Source organism: Antechinus flavipes, chromosome 2, assembly GCF_016432865.1.
Source record: "Antechinus flavipes isolate AdamAnt ecotype Samford, QLD, Australia chromosome 2, AdamAnt_v2, whole genome shotgun sequence".
Taxonomy (NCBI): Eukaryota; Metazoa; Chordata; class Mammalia; order Dasyuromorphia; family Dasyuridae; genus Antechinus; species Antechinus flavipes.
Window position 1 is genome coordinate 649,956,496 of NC_067399.1, and position 21,913 is coordinate 649,978,408.

The 21,913-nt window shown below is 33.9% G+C and overlaps 1 protein-coding gene across 3 annotated transcripts in view; it reads right to left on the bottom strand.

Annotated features, from left to right (window-relative positions):
• Window positions 1-21,913, bottom strand: part of WAPL (WAPL cohesin release factor) — an 88,976-nt gene that overhangs the window by 49,461 nt on the left and 17,602 nt on the right. For 2 of the 3 annotated variants that reach the window (XM_051982371.1, XM_051982373.1), the window contains exons 4-5: window positions 9,497-10,540; window positions 5,780-5,898 (exon numbers count right to left, since the gene is read on the bottom strand). In XM_051982371.1, coding sequence (XP_051838331.1) covers window positions 5,780-5,898; window positions 9,497-10,540 — 1,163 coding nt within the window. The remainder of the gene's footprint in view (window positions 1-5,779; window positions 5,899-9,496; window positions 10,541-21,913) is intronic. The other variant, XM_051982372.1, reaches the window with a different exon arrangement.

Sequence of the window (21,913 nt, forward strand, 5' to 3'; positions counted from 1 at the left end):
TATTTCTCTCTTACTATCTTACTGCCAAAACAGGACAGATGAATACTGTGGCATATTGTAAAAGAAGAAAACAACTGGTTTAACTGATTAACAGGGCAACATGTGCAGATTAATAGGAAAAGAAACTATAATGGGAATGACAATCTCAACCTCTACCCCATCTTCTTAAAAAAAAAAAAAAAAGGCACTAACTTTTTTTATGAGTATCAGATCTTTAAGCTATTTTATGAGCAAGGAAATCTCTGGTTTAATACATTTCCATTCTATAGTTAATGACTAGTTAACTTTTATAATGAATAGAACACAGGAGAAAAGATGGAAAGACTTTTCTAGAAAAATGTTTGGAGCATTCCTTTTTGAAGTAGAAACAAAATGGATCTGAATATATGTCCATCAGTTGGAGAATGGCTGAATAAATTATGGCATATGAATGTTATGGAATATTATTATTAAGAAATGATCAGCAGTGATTTCAGAAAGGCCTAGAGAGACTTAACTAATATTTAGTGAATAGAACCAAGACAACATTGTACATGGCAACAAGAAGATTATATGATGATCAACTCTGATGGATGTGGCTCTTTTCAACAATGAGGTGATTCAGGTAAATTCTAATAGCTGTCATGGGAGAAAGCCATCTGCAACCAAAGAAGACAGTGTGGACACTACATAGTATTTACACCATTTTTGTTGTTGTTTGGTGCTTTTTGTTTCCTTTCTCATTTTTTCCCTCTTTTTGATCTGATTTTTTTCTGTGCAGTTTAACATATTTTGAATTATTTGCTGTTGAGGGGAAAGGGTGGGAGAAAGGAAAGGAGAAAAATTTGGAACACAAGGTTTTGCAAGGATGAATGTTGAAATCTTTGCATATATTTTAAAAATAAAAAGCTATTTTAAAAAAAGAGAGATTATTCTTTACTTTTTGGAATGTCTTTCCAAGCTCCCTACATCTTTATATTGGTACTTTCTAAGTCATACTTGAACCTGAAATTTCAGTATTTGAATTTATAATTTCTAGATGGTTTTTTGCATCTACATAGATTTTGGATTTTGACTTTGCTGTTCTTGGTAGTTTTCACTGGAGCAAGTAACTGGTCACTCCTACTTCCACTTTGTCCCCTGGTTCCAAGAAATCTGGACAGTTTTCTTTAAAGATTTTTTGAAATATAATTATTTCACATTTATATATTAATATTTAATATAATATTTTGACTTTTCTTTTGGTCATAGTGTTCTGTATTATTGTTCTGTAAGAAATGACCAGCAGGATGATTTCAGAAAAGCCTAGAGAGACTTACATGAACTGATGCTGAGTGAAATGAGCAGGACCAGGAGATCATTATATACTTCAACAACAATACTATATGATGATCAATTCTGATCAATGTGGCTCTCTTCAAAAATGAGATGAACCAAATCAGTTCCATTTGTTATTTCAATAATGAAGATAACCAGCTACACTCAGCGAAAAAACTCTGGGAAATGTGAACCACAACATAGCATTTCCACTCCCTCTTTTTGTCTGCTTACATTTTTTATTTCCTTCTCAGGTTATTTTTAACCTTATTTCAAAGTCCGATTTTTCTTTTTTCTCCTATCCATACAAAATAACTATATGGCTATGTATACATATATTGTATTTAACATATACTTTAACATATTTAACATGTATTGATCTATCTGCCATTTAGGGGTGGTGGTGGGAGGAAGGAGAGGAAAAGTTGGAACTGAAGATTTTGCAAGGGTCAATGCTGAAAAATTACCCATGCATATATCTTGTAAATAAAAAGCTATAATAAAAAAAGAAGAAAGGGAAAAGAAAAAAAAAAGAAAGATTGAAAGTACAAAGTGAGAAAAAAGTTTTGGAAGTCATGAATGCAGAAATTTATTTTTCTCAACTACTTGTTTGTAACTTGTTTGTTTTGTTTTTCTTTCTTAATTGGGAAGGATGGAAGAAAGGTAAGATTGATTTTTAGTGACAATATTTTAAAAAGATAATAGAAGAACAAATTTAAAACAAGCTATGTGGAAAATACATTACAACAGAATTTTTTTCTGGGAATTTTTCATATCAAAGATGATGTATGTACATAGACTTATTTAATGATAAATTGTCTCATAAACTTTAGACATTATCCTTACTGAAATTTCACCAGATTCTCTTTTATAACCTACTCAATTCTATACTTTTATGATCCTCTGTATCATGAAATATTCTGAACAAAATCTTAGTGAAACTTTTCCAGTTTCTTTCTTTATAAAGAAGATAGAAAACCAAGAAGATCCTGGTGAAAATTATTTAAATATTCAGTGCTTTATGCAACTCTCTATTCTAAACAATTACATTAGTATTAAAGTCTACAGAATCTAAACTAGGCTAGCCCTTATTTATGCATGAAAATATTTTCCACTTGGCTGGCTGATGGTGGAAGAAGAGTTTTCAGAGGAAGAAGCTACAAGTTGAGAGTTCAGCGGAAGATTGAGAGGGCTCTCTCAGAGGCACAATCAGATTCATCTTCATCTCACACCACTGTGGTGGCTGGGTTCCTGCACTTCCCCCACTGAGACCAAGCTAGTCTGAAAGACTCACCAGAAAGCTAGCCGAGCCCCAAGTGAAGGAGACAAGAGATTCATTCCATCTTTGTGCTGGCTGGAGGCTGAAGAAAGCAGAGGCAGAAGCTGAAGGACAGACCTTTGGATTTGGAGACATTCGGAGGGCTCTAAGCTAACCGGGCTATATTAGAGACAATAAAAGATCTGAACTTTTATCACCTGGCTGTGTTTTGGGTGATTATTACTTTCAACTGATACTAAGGCTACCTCCAAGAGAAGCTCCTCGAGAAACCTTCTCCCCCAGAGAGAACCATTATTTTAAAGAAGAAAAAGAAACACCACATTTTGGCGGTGTTTAACTGATTAAGATAAAATTCTTTTAAAGTGTTCCCTTACCTGTATGTGCCAAAATCTATGTGGCAGCCCTGTTTGTAGTGGCTAGAAGCTGGAAAATGAATGGATGCCCATCAACTGGAGAATGGCTGAGTAAATTGTGGTATATGATGTAATTATTATATATAATATATGGAATATACATATGGAATTATATATATATATAAAATAAAAAGGTATTATGGAATAATACTGTTCTGTAAAAACGACCAGCAGGATGAATACAGAGAGGACTGGCGAGACTTACATGAACTGATGCTAAGTGAAATGAGCAGAACCAGGAGATCATTACATACCTCAACAATGATACTATATGAGGATGTATTCTGATGGAAGTGGATCTCTTGGATAAAGAGAGCTAATTCAGTTTCAATTAATCAAGGATGAACAGAAGCAGCTACAGTCAATGAAAGAACACTGGGAAATGAATATAAACTGCTTGCATTTTTATTTTTCTTCCCTGGTTATTTATACCTTCTGAATCCAATTCTCCCTGTGCAACAAGAGAACTGTTCAGTTCTGCACACATATATTGTATCAAGGATATACTGTAACCTATTTAACATGTAAAGGACTGCTTGCCATCTGCGGAAGGGGGTGGAGGGAAGGAGGGGAAAAATCGGAACAGGAGTGAGTGCATGGGATAATGCTGTAAAAAATTACGCTGCATGGGTTCTGTCAATAAAAAGTTTTTAAAAAAGTGTTCTCTTTTCATTTCACACAAATCTTAGTTAATTTGCAGTCCCAATATTTATTTTATCACACTTTAAAAAAATTTTCCTGCATTTGTTCCAATATCCAATTATTAACTGGATATTTTCCTCCTCCATCTTTTCTAAAGGAGCTGTCTTTCTGTTTTTTAACAAGTATATTGTTTGTTGTACCATCCCACAACTCAACCCAAACTGGTTGAAGACCAAAAGAAGACTTTTTTGTCTTCTTCACATTTTAACCTGCTGTATGCAATGGAACCAAAAAACCCTTACCTTAAAGGCAAGGGAATGTTCTATATCCTTATTAGACAGTGTCTACTAGATGGCTTCTTATTCCTGATTGAGAAAGTTTCTAAAAGTCCTTGCGATGATGTCATCACACAATTGAAAACTACCCCTCAGGGAACTTACAAAGAACTCTTGAAGCTGCTTTCATGAACACTTATAAAAAGTACTTTTCAGGAGACATACGGAAACACATCATTAAGACCATTGGACTGAACCAGGATATCGTGTCTTTGTTGTCTTTACCACTAGCCAAAGTTTAAATTTATCAAATTCCTCATTTATTAAATTGTGGAAAGTGGTGCTAAAAGAGAACTTTTTTATACTGAGGAAAGCAGAAATCATGAGATCATAATAAAAAACAATGTGTACTACATTTGTATGCTCATATGTATGTTAAAACACACATGTTTGAATAAAAACCATTTTCCCCATTTCTGGACTACATGAAGAGGGCACAATTTCTATTACAAATGACCAACCTAATGCCACCACAATTATAGCAATTAGGACTTTTGTTTAGATACATCAAAAAAAATTATCATAATACCAAGCTGGGTTTTTTATGGATGGGTAACCTGGTCTTGATATTTAACCTAGGTGTAATTTTTGCTATTCAATGGCTTTATATGGAATTTATTTTCTTTACCATTCTTAGGCCAATATGGACATGCTATTTTTAAAAAAGTTATCCTTTCCAAATATATCCTAGCCACTGAAATCCAGCAGGTTATTCCTCATAACAAGAAATTTAAAAAGAGCTGAGAACCAACATACTTGACCAGGTCTGCCACCCTGTACAACATTCTACACAATTCCCACTTTGCTGAAGTCATGACTTCAATGATCAATGATTCAGTAGTAATCTAAAGTTTCTGTACCATAATATTTTGCATTTTATATTTTAAAAGAACTACTGAGATACTCACTTAATTTTATTCAAGGCCTAAAGAGGATTCTTTACCCAAAACTAATTTTAAACACTGCTTTCTAATTCATTTATAACAATCATTTTCCCCAACTTCTGCTCCACATATATATTAAATGAAAGTACTGTAGGAACATAGGATTTAAAAGCTAGAAAAAGACTTCAAAGGATATCTAATCCAATAAACTAATGAAATGTCATTTATATATGTACTAGAATGTGCATGTCTCTCTCTCTCTTACAATCTCTCTCTGCAAGTGCTGTGAACAGATCACTTAACCTCATTTGGAGAAAAGGTGTCTATATAAATCGGTATTTTTGGTTACCTAAAGTTTTCCAGACTAATACTATTCCACCACTTTCCCTTAAAAATTTTTAAAAAACAGAACATGTAGAGGGTACTAAAATTTTCACTTTCCCCACAATCATGTTTAGTGTCACACACACACACACACACACACACACACACACACACCCATATATCATAAGGTAATTTCTTCCCTCTACATACATAATTCTACAATTAATCAATAACCATTCTTTCCTAAGCCAAATGAATAGTCTAAGGTAGTATAAACACTATTTAGTGGAATTTACTAAGACAACATTCTTGGAAATTTGTATTAAAAAGTACAGTAATAAACCATACCCTCATTCTAGTCTCTTTCAAAAACACAACTTGAGGGGGGAAACATCACAAAATTTTAAGTTCTATAAGTTGAAATTAAAGTTCATTTAAAAAGACAAGTAAAAAAGTGTTTCTACTTTAAAAATTCTATCACATGTATAAGAATCATATGCAAAAACATTTTATTCTATACGATAAGATCCCGAATTTTAAACCAAAAAAAAAAAAAAAAAAGTGGGACAGGAAGAAATTTCAAACAAAATTACCAATAATACTTACTCGTTTGGGGCCACTAAAAATCTTCCTAGTGTTTTCCTTTGATTTATCTCCTTGTTTATTTGTGGTCTTCTTTATGTTTCCAGGCACACCAGGTGAATCCTCTGAAAAGTCCAAAAGAGCTGCAATGGTAATTCACAACCAGCAAATTCTACCAGTTTAATTTAGTTATCTATTAAATAAAATTATAACTATGAAAAAATATGATTAATATTTAAGATATATATATGAATAACTTTTATTATGTCCAGGAGGGAAAGAGAAAAAAACTAAAACAAAATATAACAGTTCAGATTCAGACCTAACCTTTCCTTTGCAGGAAAAACAATTAAGGGCATACATCATATCTAACAAAGTAATAAACATTCTGACCTAGCAGTCCACTTTACCTCTCAACTCAAGAACAAAGCAATCTGAACCCAAGGAGGCTTATCCCCAAAACAAAGCAAAAGAGTTTCATTTTAAATCTTTCCACAGAAGCAGCATGACATATTGGATAGAATGCTCAACTTAGATTCAGGAAAGTCTCTGAATTCAAAGTCAGTGTTTCTGAACAAAACAGAGAAATATATCACCATATATCCAACACTCTCATATATATGTTTTTTATATCTTCAATGAGGAGAATTCTCACACAAAGCTATTAACATACACATTCACATCTATTTTCACAATACCACATTAGAAACACACTCGTGGAGGAAGGAGGGGAAACAGGAGTACGTGGATTTAGGAAACTGCATCTACCAATCTATAACTCCTAGTCTTACTGAACTGACTGGTATGCTGCTGAGCAATAAGTAAATTGTCTCCAGGTCTTTCTGACTCCAAAAGGTTTTTAGTACTCCATACCACATACAAATATATCCAACACAGGCTAGGTGTACCATTATCTAAATAATGTGCTTTTTTCCCCTCCCTTTTTAAAAGAAAAAAAAATCAAAAACATTTTTGAAAAGAAGAAAAATTAAATCAGTAATTCACTTGGCCCCAACCCTGAAAAATCTGGCAACATGTTTTGTTATGGTCAGGCTGATAAGATTCATAAGCCACTCTGGCAAGTGTATTCATTGAAACCATTACATTTAGTCTTCTAAAAAGTTAAGAGACAAGACAGCCAGTAAGGTACAGTGGAAAGGGCATTAGTTGGAGACAGAGGACATAGGTTAAATTAAATCCTACATCATATCATGACTATTGCCTAATATAACCTCCATGAAATTAAGCTTCCTCATTTATTTCAAAAGGGGAGTTGAGAGAAGAGAGGGAAAGAAAAGAGAGGTTAAAACTCAAGTCCTTTCCAGCTCTAGAATTTTGACAAAACGCACACTTTACTGTGAAGGAACCTGAATTAATCAATCATATAAAGCAATATATAATCTTAATTACTACAAAAATCCAAACTTTTGTGAAATCCTAATTTTGACTAATTTAGCACCATGGAAGAATTTTTTAAATGATAATATAAGTATGACACAGTTTTAATTATTTTTGGTGTCCCTAACTCAAATATTTCCTCATTCCAGTCTTACCCATCCACCATCTTCCTTTATAAGGCACAAGTCTTCTCATTTTGTGATTTCCCCATCCTCATCCTCCTTTAATAAACTCTAATGGCTTACTTTCACCTCTAGGAACTAACAATTTAATAGCTACTAGAGTCAAATAGCAATTTTTAATGATTCAACATCAATGTGGCAAGAGAGTTCTAGTGGAGAATCTCAAGTGATCTGTGCTTGGCCCTATTTTACAATTTTATCAATGGCCTAGATCAAGACATAGATGGCAATTCATGACAGATGAGCAGATGACAAAGTTCAGAGAAATAGCTAATACTGTGTACTAAGTCATGATCCAAAAACTATTGATTGTGGTTGGCTAAAGCACTGCAAATAAATCTAAATAAAATAAAATCCATAGGGATAAATATAAAGTCTTATTCTGACACACAAAATATCACCTCCACAAGTATAAGGTACAAGAGGTATGGTCAGATAGCAGCTGTCTCGAAAAAGAGCCAAGGTTGTTAACGAATTACAAGTTCAATAAGTCAGCAATGTGATATAATGTGGCATGAAAAAAAGTTATGAAACCTTTGGCTGTCTTAAAAGAAGCATCACTTTCAGATGCCCTGGTCAGATCTCAACTAGAGTACTGGAACTAGAGTACTGTGTTCGGTTTTAGACACAATTTTAAGTAGAACATTGATAAATTATAGAGGGTCTAAGAAAAGTAGCCAGGATGTTAAGAGTCCTTGAATTTATTTCATGTAAGAAATGAACTAATGAAAACGGTCAAGTTTAGACACGAGAGGGGATATGATAACTATTTTTTACATATCTAAAGGAATTAGACTTGGATCTGGCCCTAAAGGTCATAGCGTAAAAGTGGCCAAAAGATCATTTTGGTTTAATACAATTAGAGCTATCCCCCAAGTAGAATGTGTTGTCTCAAAAAATGTTGGGTTTTCTCTCATTGGGGACATCAAGCAGAGATTGGAAAGAACACTTTTGGTTATAGTATAGTGGGAATTTCTTTCAGACATAGGTTGAACTATCCCTTACTCACGTAGAATTTTGTGTTTACTGGACTTTATACATAGCATAATGGGAATCTTTTTTGGTTTATGTTCTGAGGTATAATAAAATCCGTCAAAAAGTTACTAACGTCTTTGGGGCCAACATCTTGAAAAGTCAAGCTTTCCTATATCCTTCAATTTGAATTGTGAACAAATAGCTGAATAAGACAAACGGATTTTCAAAAAGTCAATCTAGATTAGTTTAAGTGTTTTTTACTTGGGAAGGCTGAGGGCTACTTTCTTCACTGAAAACCAACTGCTTAACTCAGGAGTTAGAATCTAAAGCTGAAGTTAGAGGCAGCTAGGTAAAGCCACTGTGCCTAACTCAGCATCCTGAGTTCAAATGTGATCTCAAACACTAGCTGTGAGATCGTGGGTAAATCACTAAAGCCCTATTTGCTTCAATTCTCATCTAGAAAACGAAGGTGCACAAGAAAAGGAAATTGACAACCATTCCAGCATCTTTACCAAGAAAATCCATAGACAGGATCATCTAGAGTCAGACACAATTAGATCAAGTTAAATCAGTCTTTTTATTGTAATATTGTAATATAAAGAGAAAGAGTAAATACTGAAATCGACATTTAGAATTTTTTTAAATACTAATAGTAGAATGAAAAACAAAACACCTGAAAAAACTTTTCCAACAAGCAAGTGGCTTCCCCTAATTGAGAACTGACCATTAAAATGCTTTCTTCACTTTGTGAAAATGTTTAAATGGGATTCAAGATATTATGAGGAAATTCAGTATATTAGACAAAGAGTCAGGCTAAGGATCAAGAAGATCTGGGTTCGTGTCCTCCTTGATACACAACTCTTGTGTAATCCTGGGCAAGTTCTGAAACCTTTCATTACTGCAGGTAACTAATTTGCGTCAACTTTCATAAGGGATGCACTCATGAATATTGGAGTTTTTCCTATTAAGTTTCCCCACAGGAAAAATAGATTCAGGCCAAAAATAAAATAAAAATCTATCTATATTCAAAAAAAAAAAAAGGGGGGGGGGAGATTTAATTTGGTCTAATGATAGCAATCACATATAGTGCTTTAAAATTCTAAAAAAACTTTAACATTCCATTTGAAGTCTGCAAATAATTTTAACCTTTCTTTAATATTAGTATTAATTTTTAAATATCACTTACCTGGATTTGCATTAGATTGACTATCCTGGGAATAATTATCATTGCTTTCTGCAGGAGGTTGAAAGGAGACTGATGGGGCCGATTTAGTTCTTTTTTTGCTTGCTTTTCTTTCTACTTGCCAGTCATCCTCATCCTCATCCTCACTTTCACTGAGATCGTCAAATCCAAAATATTTAATTTTGTAATTAGAACTTCCAGAACCTCCTTCATCAACTTTTGCCTCATCATTGTCTTCAAACCCAAAAAATTCAAGTTTAACATCCTTTTTGGATTTGGTATTGCTGGGTCGATGTCTAGTGGTGGTCTTGGTGGTGGTTATATCTGCCTTCTTTCTTAGGCGGCCAGCTTCACCCAAGTCCGTAGGAGCTGCTGCAGTGAATTCATCCATGCTCCGCTCCATTGTATCCTGTATGGTAACATTACAAACGGATAGGCAAGACGGATGCAGAACAGTGTAGTCTCTAGTCCGTCCGACCGTCCCTCTGAAACTGGTCCCACAACTTACACCAACTTTCCGAACTGGATTCAGACCATCTTGATTTGATTCATTATTTGCTTTGGCTAAAGAATGACTAGTGCCATCCATTAGCTTATCAAAGTGTGATGCCCCTTGTGATGATTTTGCTTTGCCGGACCTACAGTACGTCCTGCAGTTGCTTGGCCTGAGAACACTCTGGAGAAGGTCTTCATTAATGGCTTCTTGTAGATTTCCCATTTCATCTTTACCTGTAAACTCCTCTTTATTCTTTATCTCTAAAGGATGATCACTACCGAAACGTAAAATAAAATCTCCTGGTTTGTTATCTGCAACATCATCCCATTCATATAAACCAGTTCGTAGGGATACCTTGGTCTGAGACATTTCTGATGGAGAGTCTGACCTTTTCCCAATTTGGGAATCCCAAGTATCATATGAATCCTTGGTTTCAATTTTGATTCCAGAAATGGCTGTAGTTTCAAGGTTAGATTGTTTATTACCACTTTCAATATGTTTGTAAATAAAGTGACTGTTCTTTTCATTGTCGTTAAAATTCTGCACTTTATCTATAAAAGAAAAAATATATAAATTAATAGATATAAAACACTAGGAGGGAATAACAAAATACTTATGAAAAGACACATAACAAAAAGATCAAACTATTTTAAGATTAAAATTAAATCACCTTTATTTTTAATCAATCATAAATTTATCAAGGACTTATCACATACCAATAATTTTGTTAGGGGATACAAATAACAAAAACAATTCCTATTTATGCTATAGCTTAAGGCTTTTAAATTTATGTGATTAATGAACAATCAGAAGAATTTCTACATAATCTCGATACTACTTAGCAAAACTTATTAAGCTTACATGATTTTTATTCTGATAATTCTATCACCTTAACATTTGAGAGCAGAATGAGAACAGAAACTTTCCTATAAAGTTTGACCTTCCTCTTATAAATTAATACTACTTTCAACAAATAGGTCCTACATGTACTATACTGATCTCACCTATCGATCTGTACATTTGTTGGCATTCACTGAATATCTGCTCATCTTTTTTCTGCTTTACTCAAGTTTCCTAAGGCTTTTTTTTTTTTAACTTCCATCAATTAAAAAAAAAAATAGCAGAAAACTAAAACAAATAACATTCTTCCTCTTCTTTTTTAAGTGAAGGAGTCCTGCAGTAGAGAAAATTCACATCTCTTCAAACATCAGATAGTTTGGGAAGAAAAAGAGTAAAGTTGTGGGGCAGGTCAAAGTGACTACTGGTTTGGAATAAAGAGGTAAATAGGTAAATGCATCAATAGATAAAAACACGTACAAGCAATTCACAGAAAAAGTGCTACCTATTAACAAATATCAAAGCTTGTACGCAAATATGACTGTTCAACCACAATTAGGAAAGTAATTTTGAATTAAGGAGGAGAGAGTACCTATGAATAGAGGAAGAAATGCATTTTGAAATGGGGTGACCACCAAAACAAAGGCACAGATAGAACATACAGTGTCATCTTGGAAGAACAAGGAAAAGACCAAAATTTGGGTAGATAATTGAGTATAGGAAAGGAAATAATGTCCAATAACAATGTAAAGACAAATTTGGGCTAAGTTTTATAGATTTACATGCCTCCACTTTGAAAAGTCCAAAAAATAACTGATAATGTGGGAAAAGAACCTGAGATTGGACATACATCTTCTGGAGTCATCTAGTAGCTGACATTCTGGAGTTGATGAGATTAGCGAAAGTGAAGTGGAGAGGAGAGAAGAGAAGTAAGTCCAGGCTACAACATACAGTTTGGAACCATGCCCTCAATGATAAAAAGAAAGAGTGGTATCATGAAAATCCAGAGACTTCCTAGAAAGAGAAGGATCAAGACTACCAAATATAAGACAAAGGTTGAAAAAGATTAGGATTCAGAAAAGACCATCAGCATTGGCAATTAATATTCAACTTTGGAAAGAGCAGTTTCACTCAAGTGATGAAATTTGAAACAGCGGTGCGTATGGTTGAGAAGTAAAGAGAGGAATTGAGGATAGATAGCTTTATTCTTAGATTTGATGTTTTACCTCACATCCTACAAATTGGCAAAAATGACAAAAAATGGCAACTGTCAATGATAAAGAGGTTTTAGGAAAAATGGACACATTAATACATTGTTGGTGGAGCTGTGAAAAGAGTACGATGATTTTGGAAAGCAATTTGAAATTAGGCAAATAAAGTGACTAGAATTATCCTTAACCTTTGAATTAGAGATTATATTACTGGGCTCATAACCCAAGGATTTCAATGAGAAAAAAAATGCCAAAATATTAATAGCAGCACTTTTTTGTGATACCTAAAAATTGAAAACAAAGTAGAGACTCATCAATTGAAGAATGATTAAACAAACTTTGGTATGTGAATGTAATGTAATATTACTATGAAGTGGTTAAATTTCTAGACCTGGAGTTACAAAGACTCATCTTCCAAATCTGGTACCAGACCCTTATTACCTGTTTGACTCTAGGCAAGTTACTTTCAGTATCTACGCCAAGGAAATCCCAAATAGAGGAACAACAATGATGGGGAGAGTAGGGAAGAACAAATGACTGAACAACAAATAATATGTGATAAACAAAGAAAAACATGAAAGGATCTATATGAACTGATACAATGTGATGTCGTCAGAGCCTATAAAATATACACAGTAACTAAAACAATATAAATGGAAAGACTGACACATTCCTAAAATAAATAAGAAGTCAACAGAGTAAAATATAAAGATCAAGTACAACTCTAATGAAGAGACATGAGAAGACATCTCTACCTATACTTTTGTGGAGATAGGAAACTCACACAGGTGATGCAAAAAAGATAACTGAGAGGGCAACCTGCTGGAGAAAAATTGGAGGAATAAAACTGAAGGGTTGGTTTGGGCAAAGAAAAGGGTAACCTATGACAGAGGATGGGGAAAGAGAGTGACAGTGGGAGATGTGTTTCTGAGATGAAAAATCAGAAGTAGAGTCAATGGTGAATGAAACCATTTTTTCAGTAAAATAAGGGGGGAGAGAGGGGAACATGCAAGTAGAAATACAAAGAGAAAATCTGGAATATCTTATTTGAGAAATGAGACAATTCAGTAAGGAGAAATTAAAGCACAGTGTTGTTGCAATAAGGGTCCAGTTGAAGAGGGATAACATCAATTTATAAGGTACACGGTGATATAATTACAAAATTCCCCTAGCATTACTCTGAGATTTGTGAATAGGAGTAAAGAATATAAGATGTTGGGACTAATCCAAAGGCTAAATAAAGAAGAGCAGGGACAAGACAAGAGACAAGGGATTTAAGATTATTATTAAGACAGTATATATTTAAAACAGCTATTGAGTAATAGGTTAGAAAAGTTAATCTTTGTCACGCAATAGACTAACAGTACTACTAGAGATAAAAGAGAACAAAAGTTTTAATGAGAGAAAAGCAGAGGGCTAGAAGGGATGAATGGCAATGACATGAGTAAAAGGTCAAATACAGTAAAAAAATGAAAATTTTTAGATTGTGAGTGAGCACCTTTGTGGATTTATGTGAAGTTCTCAAGGATAAAGACCAATCTGCAGAAAAGAGATAAAGTGTGAATCAGATGTTGAACTCTTTAAGAAAGGAGAATGAGTGTTAGAATGCTGTGTGAACAACAACAAAGTGTGGAACATTAATGTAAAGGACTATTACTGCACCATAAAAAATGACAAATATGAAGACTTCAGACAAGTATAGTAAAGATTTTTAAGAACTGATGCTAAGTAAACAGATACTAGTAAAATAATGACAATGACTTCAACAAAAATGAAAACACCAACTGCTCAAAGATGGCCTAGAAAATTGCTAAATTACAAGGGTGTGTCAATCTAGTTAGCTACTGCAGATAGTCTCACATGTTACATTGGTTTTTCCCATTTTTTTTCCCTTCTCTTTCTTATTCTTTGTTACAATGGATGGTTTGCTGGAAAGAGGAGAGATGACAAAAATTATTTGGAAATGAATGTGTTGCAAAAACAAAAGTTATTAATAAAAACTAAACATTTTTAAGACTAAAAAGACAAAAAAATCCAAAATGTAAAGTTTTCTTCTCATCAAAACATAAAAAAAAACACTTCACAAAAAACCAAAATGTAGTTTTATATAACTCTTCAGCATAAAAATAACATACAAAGAGAGCTGCAATGACAGCTGAAATTCTTCTACCAAGGCTGTCAAATAAAACAGTACTTACAAGGAATCACTTGAATTTGGGATCATAAGAAAACAAGTATTTGTTGTTAAAAAAAAGAAAGAAAGAAAAAAAAAAACTTATCTATAGAAGACCCCCAAGGCAATACGCCTGCCTCCTCTAACTAGTGATGGCTATTTATAAATGAATTAGAAGGAATTTGTTTGACTTGTTTTCCTCTTATTCTACAGAGGGAGTGAGTTTTGCTTCCTAAATATAAAGCTGCTTTTAAAATCTAATTCCCCATCCTCTGGCAGAAGTTATCCTTTTCTTCGCCAAAGTCAACTCCTCTACACATACTCCTTAATTCTACTTTCTCCCATTTTTCTGCAGCAGATTGCCTTCTCAATCATTCTTTTTCCATTTCCTTCCTTATTCCTTTCAAACATTCATATCAGTCTTTTTTACCCTACCTTACCACATACCAAGCTATCCAGTATCTTATCTCATATCCCTTTTTTAACTAAAATCATTTTTTAAAATGTGCATATAAGATAGCGTAAGGACAATGAGTATCTTACAGAAAAATTACATACAGAAAAAGGAGAAGAGTTTAAGTCAAATGCTCCTTGCCCTATTTTCCCAAATATAGGCCACACACCAAAATCCAAATCTGGAATGTGTCTGGAGTCTGACTAGTCTAAAATTAGTAATATCTCTATAATATCTCACATTTATCTTTCTATGCCACAGGCCACTACCCCAATCATCACCTCTCACCTGAACTATTCCAATAGCCTAAATTTCCAAGCTCTCCCTTCAACAACTGCCAAAATTTTTTATAAACCACAAATCTGACCACATCCCCTGCTCAAGTGGGTCCGTTTTGCCTTTAAAATCCTCAACACTAATACATATTGGTGGAGTTATGAACTGATCCAACCATTTGGAGAGTAATTTGGAACTGTGCCCAAAGGACTATCACACTGCCATACCCTTTGACTTAACAATGAGATGTTTCTACTGGGCCTGTATCCCAAAGAAATTATAAAGGAAGAAAAGAGACCACATGTGCAAAAATGTTTGTAGCAGCCCTTTTTGTGGTGGAAAGGAACTGGAAACGGAGTGAATGCCCACCAGTGGGAGAATGGCTGATAAGTTATGGTATATGAATGATGTAGAATATTATTTTTCTATTAGAAAAGATGAGCAGGATGATTTCCCAAAAAGCCTGGAAAGATTTGCATGGCCTGATGCTAAGTGAAGTGAGTAGAACCAAGAGAACATTGTATACTGCAATAATAAAATTATACGAAGATCAGATCAACTCTGATGGATGTGACTTTTCAAGACTGAGGTAAATTCAGACCAGTTCTAATAGTCTTGTGATGGAGAGAGCCATCTCTACCCAGAGTTGTATAAGCACTGAATGTGGATCCACAGCACAGCATTTTCCCCTTGCTATTGTTTGCTTGCTTGGTTTTTTTTGTTTTTTTTTTGCTTTCCTATTTTTTCCCCTTTTGATCCGATTTTTCTTGCATAGCATGATAAAAGTGGAAATTTGTTCAGAAGAAATCTCTTATTTAAGCTACCTTGGATTACTTGCTGTCTAAGGGAAAGGGTGGGAGATAAAATTTGGAACACAAGGTTTTGCAAAGGTGAATGTTGAAAACTATCTTTTCATATTTGAAAATGAAAAGCTATAATTTAAAAAATTAAAATTAAAAACCTATTATTATTTTTAAAAAGTGTTTTAAATGCAAGACATAATGCCAAGAAATGAGAGATAGTCTTTGCTCCTAAATTTCACGTCCATCTACTCCTAAGACCCAGAATTTAGAGAAATCTAGTAGCCCGATAACCACATTCTAGGGTAAATAAATTTTGTGTTGTATCCTTTAAAAACAAAACAAAAAACAACAACAAAAAAATCAACCACCACTATATGGCAAAACGCATTTTGAATGTTATTTAACATTCTAATTGTGAGATTTTTGTCATTTTATTTCCCAGTATAACCATACCCAACCCAACTCCTTCTTCCCTCCCCCCAGGTGACCTCCTGGTCAGAAAACCATTCCATAATGTAATTTTTTTTTTTTAAAAAGGAAAACATTATCAGTAAAGTCCAACATTACATGCATCCATAGACTCCTACTTTCACAAAAAGTAACCATTATTCTCTAATCTCATCTTTAGGTCAAACTTGTATCATTTTTATAATGAGTATTGAGTTTTAATTTTTGCAGTTATTGTGCTTTCTATTTTACTATAGTCACCATGTTATTTTCCTGGCCCTGAAGAATCCATTTTACATTAGTTCATCAATGCTTTCCATAGCTTCCTGTAGTCTTCATGATTACAACTTACCTGCATCATAATACTGGATGGGGCAGGAAGGAGTGGGGAGACCCTGTTGGGTTTCAAGTTAAAGAATTGGAAGGTGAAATACTGGCTGTCATTTAGAACAAAAACAAGAGGCATGGAAAGAAGGAGTAGTGGTCCTTCCCACCTTTAGATCATACATAAATGCCTTTCATGATCTGGCTCCATTCTTGCAATCTTCAGGATTAGGGCATTTTGCATAAACCCCATTTTATGTCTTCTGCATGAGAAGATTACCTGGGCTGTCTTCCCAATATCTAGAGTAGACATTCTCAGGAAGTTTACCCTGATCACATACACTTCCCTCCCTTCTCCCCAACTCAGATGATAAAAAATAATTCCATCTCACTCATAGAAAGGAAGCCGAGAATAAGGATTACTTCTTTTCTACCTTTCTAATTCCAGAACTTAAAATAATACCTAGCACAGAATAGAAACTTAACAAATGCTTGCTACTAAGTAAAATAAAACATTTTTAGCTTGATTTTTTTTCTTTGGGATATGCCTCAACTATTTATATTTAGCAGGAGACCAGGCTATCTTGGACTTCAAAAGTTATGCTCCTACAAGATTTATTCCTAATATTTATGAGTTCAAAAAGTAAGTTTCAAGTAAGTAATATATTCCTTAAGGAAAAGGGGGGAAAAAAATCATACCTCAAGTCTGATAAGCTAGAATTCAGGCACTATGTTCTGATAAAATCAATATAGCAGGTCATTTTAAATTTTCTTTTAAACAAATGCTTAGATACAAACATATTAAAAATTTTCAAAGGTACAGGGTATGTGTATATTTATACAGACACATGCTCAAGTTCATACTATCAGCGGGAGAATTGGGATTTGAACCCAGGTTCTGTGAATGGTTCCTTCACCTTTTTTTTCTCCAACACCCTCTCATAACATATTTTATATATATAAACTTCTTCAATACTTCAAGGGTCTTTTCTTCAAGCCTTCCAAAGTGAGTTCACAGAATCAGCAAATCCTAAGATTTTAAAGGGGCCTTTTGAGACCAGAGTCCAACTTGTATCTGACTAGGAATTCTCTCTGTAACATACTTGAAAAGTAATCATCCATATCTTCGACAAAGAAAAGATCTAATTCAGTTCCAATTGATCAATGATGGATAGGATCAACTACACCCAGAGAAGAAACACTGGAAAATGAGTGTAAACTGTTTGCATTTTTGTTTTTCTTCCCAGGTCATTTTTACCTTCTGAATTTTTACCTTCCTGTGCAACAAGAGAACTGTTTGGTTCTGCACACATTTATTGTATCTAGGATATACTATAACATATTTAACATGCATAAGACTGCCTGTCATCTAGGAGGGGAGGTAGAGGGAGGGAAGGGAAAAATTGGAACAGAAGTAAGTGCAAGAGATAATGTTGTAAAAAATTACCCATGCATATGTACCGTTATTTAAAGTTATAATTTTTAAAAATAGTAAACAATAATAATAATAATAATCCACAAAGATCACTAACAAAGAGAATCACATTAACTTCCTAATTGGGCCATTCCAATTTGTGACAGCTCACTATCAGTATGTCTTTATATATAGCATAAATTGATGGACCTACAACTTTTATTTCATTGCTCCGCTTTCTGTGGCCAAACAGAAGAAAAAAATCTTTTTCCCCATTAGAAAATTTCAGATACCTGGAGGAACCACCTTGTTATTACTCTTCTCTGAGCTAAACATTAAGTTCCTTTAACTGGTCAGTCCTTATATGGCATATTCTTGAGGTCTTAAACCATTCTGACTTCTGTCTTGTGGGCATCCTCAGTTTCATCAATGCCCTTCACAAAATGTAGAATACATACCTAAACCACACATTAGATGAGATCTAACTAGGGCAGAACAGAACAAGAAGCACATTTCCCTGATTCTAAATGTTTCACTTCTCTTAACAGACCACAAGCAGATATTAGCTTTTCTATCATACTACCCTTATAAAACAACAATTCCCACATCTTTTTCAGCCAACTGCTATAGATACTTCCACCTTGTAAAGATGGCTTGTAAACCCAAATCTAAGACTAAATATAGCTCTAGTAAATATTATTCTTTAGATTCACTCCATCATCCTGGCCATTTTGGATCCTGGATAATTCTGCTATTCACATATTAACTATTCCTTCCTGTTACCTTAGCATGCTATCTCATTTATCCATGTCACCGGTAACAGATCAAGTACAAGATGAGATCCTTCCTTCCAAGCAGATACTGAATTATTAATTACCTCCCTAGGTCTGGTCACTTAACCTCTTAAAATCTAATCATCCAGCCCAAACCTCCCCATCTGGTTCACAAAAGATAGGATGAAGGACTTTGCCAAAACCTAGGTTAACTTATCAATTCTTTTATCTATAATCAAGTAACCCTGTCATGTTCACTTTTAATATTCTGCCCTAAAATTTTGTTAGGATTCCAAGTCAAGCTAACTTGCCAGTTCATTCTCTTCACTGATCAAATCAGCCAGGCATACATACAAAATCACCTTTTTAAGATAAAGGTCTTACCAAGCTATTCAAAAAAACCTTTATTGGTTCTGTCTAGTCAGAAGACTAAAGACAAATTTCTCAGGCTGGCGAAAACTTAACCACAATTATCAAAATTCTTCCTTTCAAGGAAAAATATTAGGGGGCAGCTAGATGGCACAATGGTTATTAGAGTGCCAGTCCTGAAGTCAAGAGGACTTGAGTTCAAATCTAGCCTCAGAAACTTAGCACATATTAGCTGGGCAAGTCATTTAACCCCAATTGCCGAAGCAAAAATAAATGAAAAGGAAAATAAAAAATACTAAGTGAAGCCCAAACTGTGTCAAGACTTGAAATTTCTTTTCATACTGATTTAATGATATTAAATTTGAAGGAAAAGAGCTGTCTTCAGTTTCAATAGTGCTATATTAGTAAATATGATTAATATTTGAGGACAAATTAGTACTGAAAAAATGAAATTTAAAATATTCTTGACATCCTGTTTAATTTCAATTACAGATCAAAGTAAAATTTTTTTAATCTATAGTACTGTTTAAAGATAATCTATAATAGAAACCTCTTATAAAAGATACACCATCAACATTCCAAATGTTGAAGTTACTAATACAACAAAGAGGAAAGATACTAAATAAAAAATAAATTTAAATTAAGAGCTTAACTAGTAAAGGCTTCTTTTCCTAACCATGAAGTTGTGTCCCCAAAAAGATTTTTAAAATGTAGTTGGTTTAAATAAATCCTCATTTGACCGATTTTTAAAAATACAGAATTTGGGGCAACTAAAGATTATCAAGGAAGAAAAGGACACATATTTATATATTTATATTTATAATAGTTCTTTTTATATGAGCAAAGAAGTAGAAACTGAAAGATGCCTATCAATGGGGGCACGGTTCAACAAGGAGACATGAATTTATAGCTATTCCTTCCATATTTCAACTCTCCCCATTAAGGTTTCAATATGTTGCAAATCTGCAAAAGAAAGTAAGTGGGAATTTGGAGGCAGTTTTGTGGAAGCTACAAGTGACATGCAAAGGCTAACAAACAGAAAAAATTTAGCTCAGAAATAAAATGTATGTACTGTATTTACTTTTACTTTTTAATGCTATATAAAAATACACAATTTTGTTTTTAAAATTTTTTAAAAACTTTAAATTTTCAAAAAGATTGCAAATGCCAGCAAACAACACATAAAAGCTAGTTATTTTTAATCAACATAATGTATGACCCAATACTTCACCCAATTTTACAATAAGGCAATATAAGTACTACTAAGGGGGGAAAAAAAAATCATACTTCTTCTCTGGTACAATGGGAGAACTAAAACTTTACATGGATTTTCCAAATTGGGGAGAGAAGGAACTACATTATACCCCTCATCTCCTTTCCCTCAAGATTTGGAAGGAATAACTATAATGGAATACAATTGTGCTCTAAGAAATTATGAAGGAGGTAATTTTGGAAAAATCTGGTAAGATTTGTATGAATTGATGCAAAGTGAAATGAACAGAACTTATATAAAGAAAAACTGTATATTGTAATGTTCTGGCTAGCTTTCTTGAGGTCCTCTGGAAGGGCCTTCTCAGCAGGATAGACCACAAGAATGGACAAGAATAGAGTCCAAAGTCTTTATTGTACCCTTCACTGTGTCTGTCATACTCTGAACCACTCTCCTCTGTCAGTCTGCAGATCTCCCAGTCTCACTTCTGCCTGACTTCCTGTCTCCAGTTCTTATATACCCTATTACAATTACATCATTATAGTATACTGAATATGTGTGAGCTATTACATCACTATGCTAAGTACTAAGTATATATAAACCATATAACCACTGTCTCATCAATTCCTCTTAGTTAACACCTTGTTTCAAGTATACTTCTTCAGAGTTGTGGCTCTCTACAGTATATTATTACATTATTATGTATATCTTATATAAGTATACACACATATATATTATATAGAGAATAATTAATATAAATGAGAATAATCACCTTTGAAAGTGTTGCGAACTCTGTGGCTGATTACAATTTCAAAGGATGATACTGCTACTACCTATCTCCAGAGGGAGTGAGTGGATGAATTTAAGAATGAAGCAATTTTTTTTTTTGGACATGGCTACCAATGAGAATGTTTTGCATGACTTATGCATATTGTTAATTGTTAATTTTGTTTTTCTTGCCAACTCAATGATTAATCAATGATTAAGGAAAAGGAGAATGAAAGAATTCATAACTGAAAATAAAACCGAATTAAATAAGCATTAAGGAAAAAGGGGGGGGGGGGAGACGGGGTGGGGAGGGGGCAACTAGGTGGAGCAGTGCATAGAGAACCAGCTCTGAAGACAGGAAGATCTAAATTCAAATCTGGTCTCAGACACTATCCCATACTACTAATAATTTGCTAGAAAACTTACTAATGCACAGCATGCTATTCCCCATGTTAGATACTTTACAAAGTATATATGCTCATTAATTACATAGAATTTGACCTTAAAATATTAACTCAACAAAAAAAATCATCTCAAATACAATACTGAAATTATTATCTTTTATAACACCAGACATAGAAACCAAGAAAACAGAATGCTGTCCTATGTGATAGTTCAATTGTACTCAATTCCTCACAATCCCATCTGGAGTTTTCTTGGCAAAGACACTGAGCGGTTGCCCATTTCCTTCTCCAACTCCCTTTTACAGATGAGAAAATTGAAACAAAAGGGTTAAGCGACTTGCCCAAAGTCACTCAGGTAGTTAAAGAGTCTGAGGCCAAATTTGAAGCCAGTCTTCTGGACTCCAGACTCAGATTGTGACATCTAGCTGTGCATCTAGAAAAAAAATGAAGAAAACTCATAT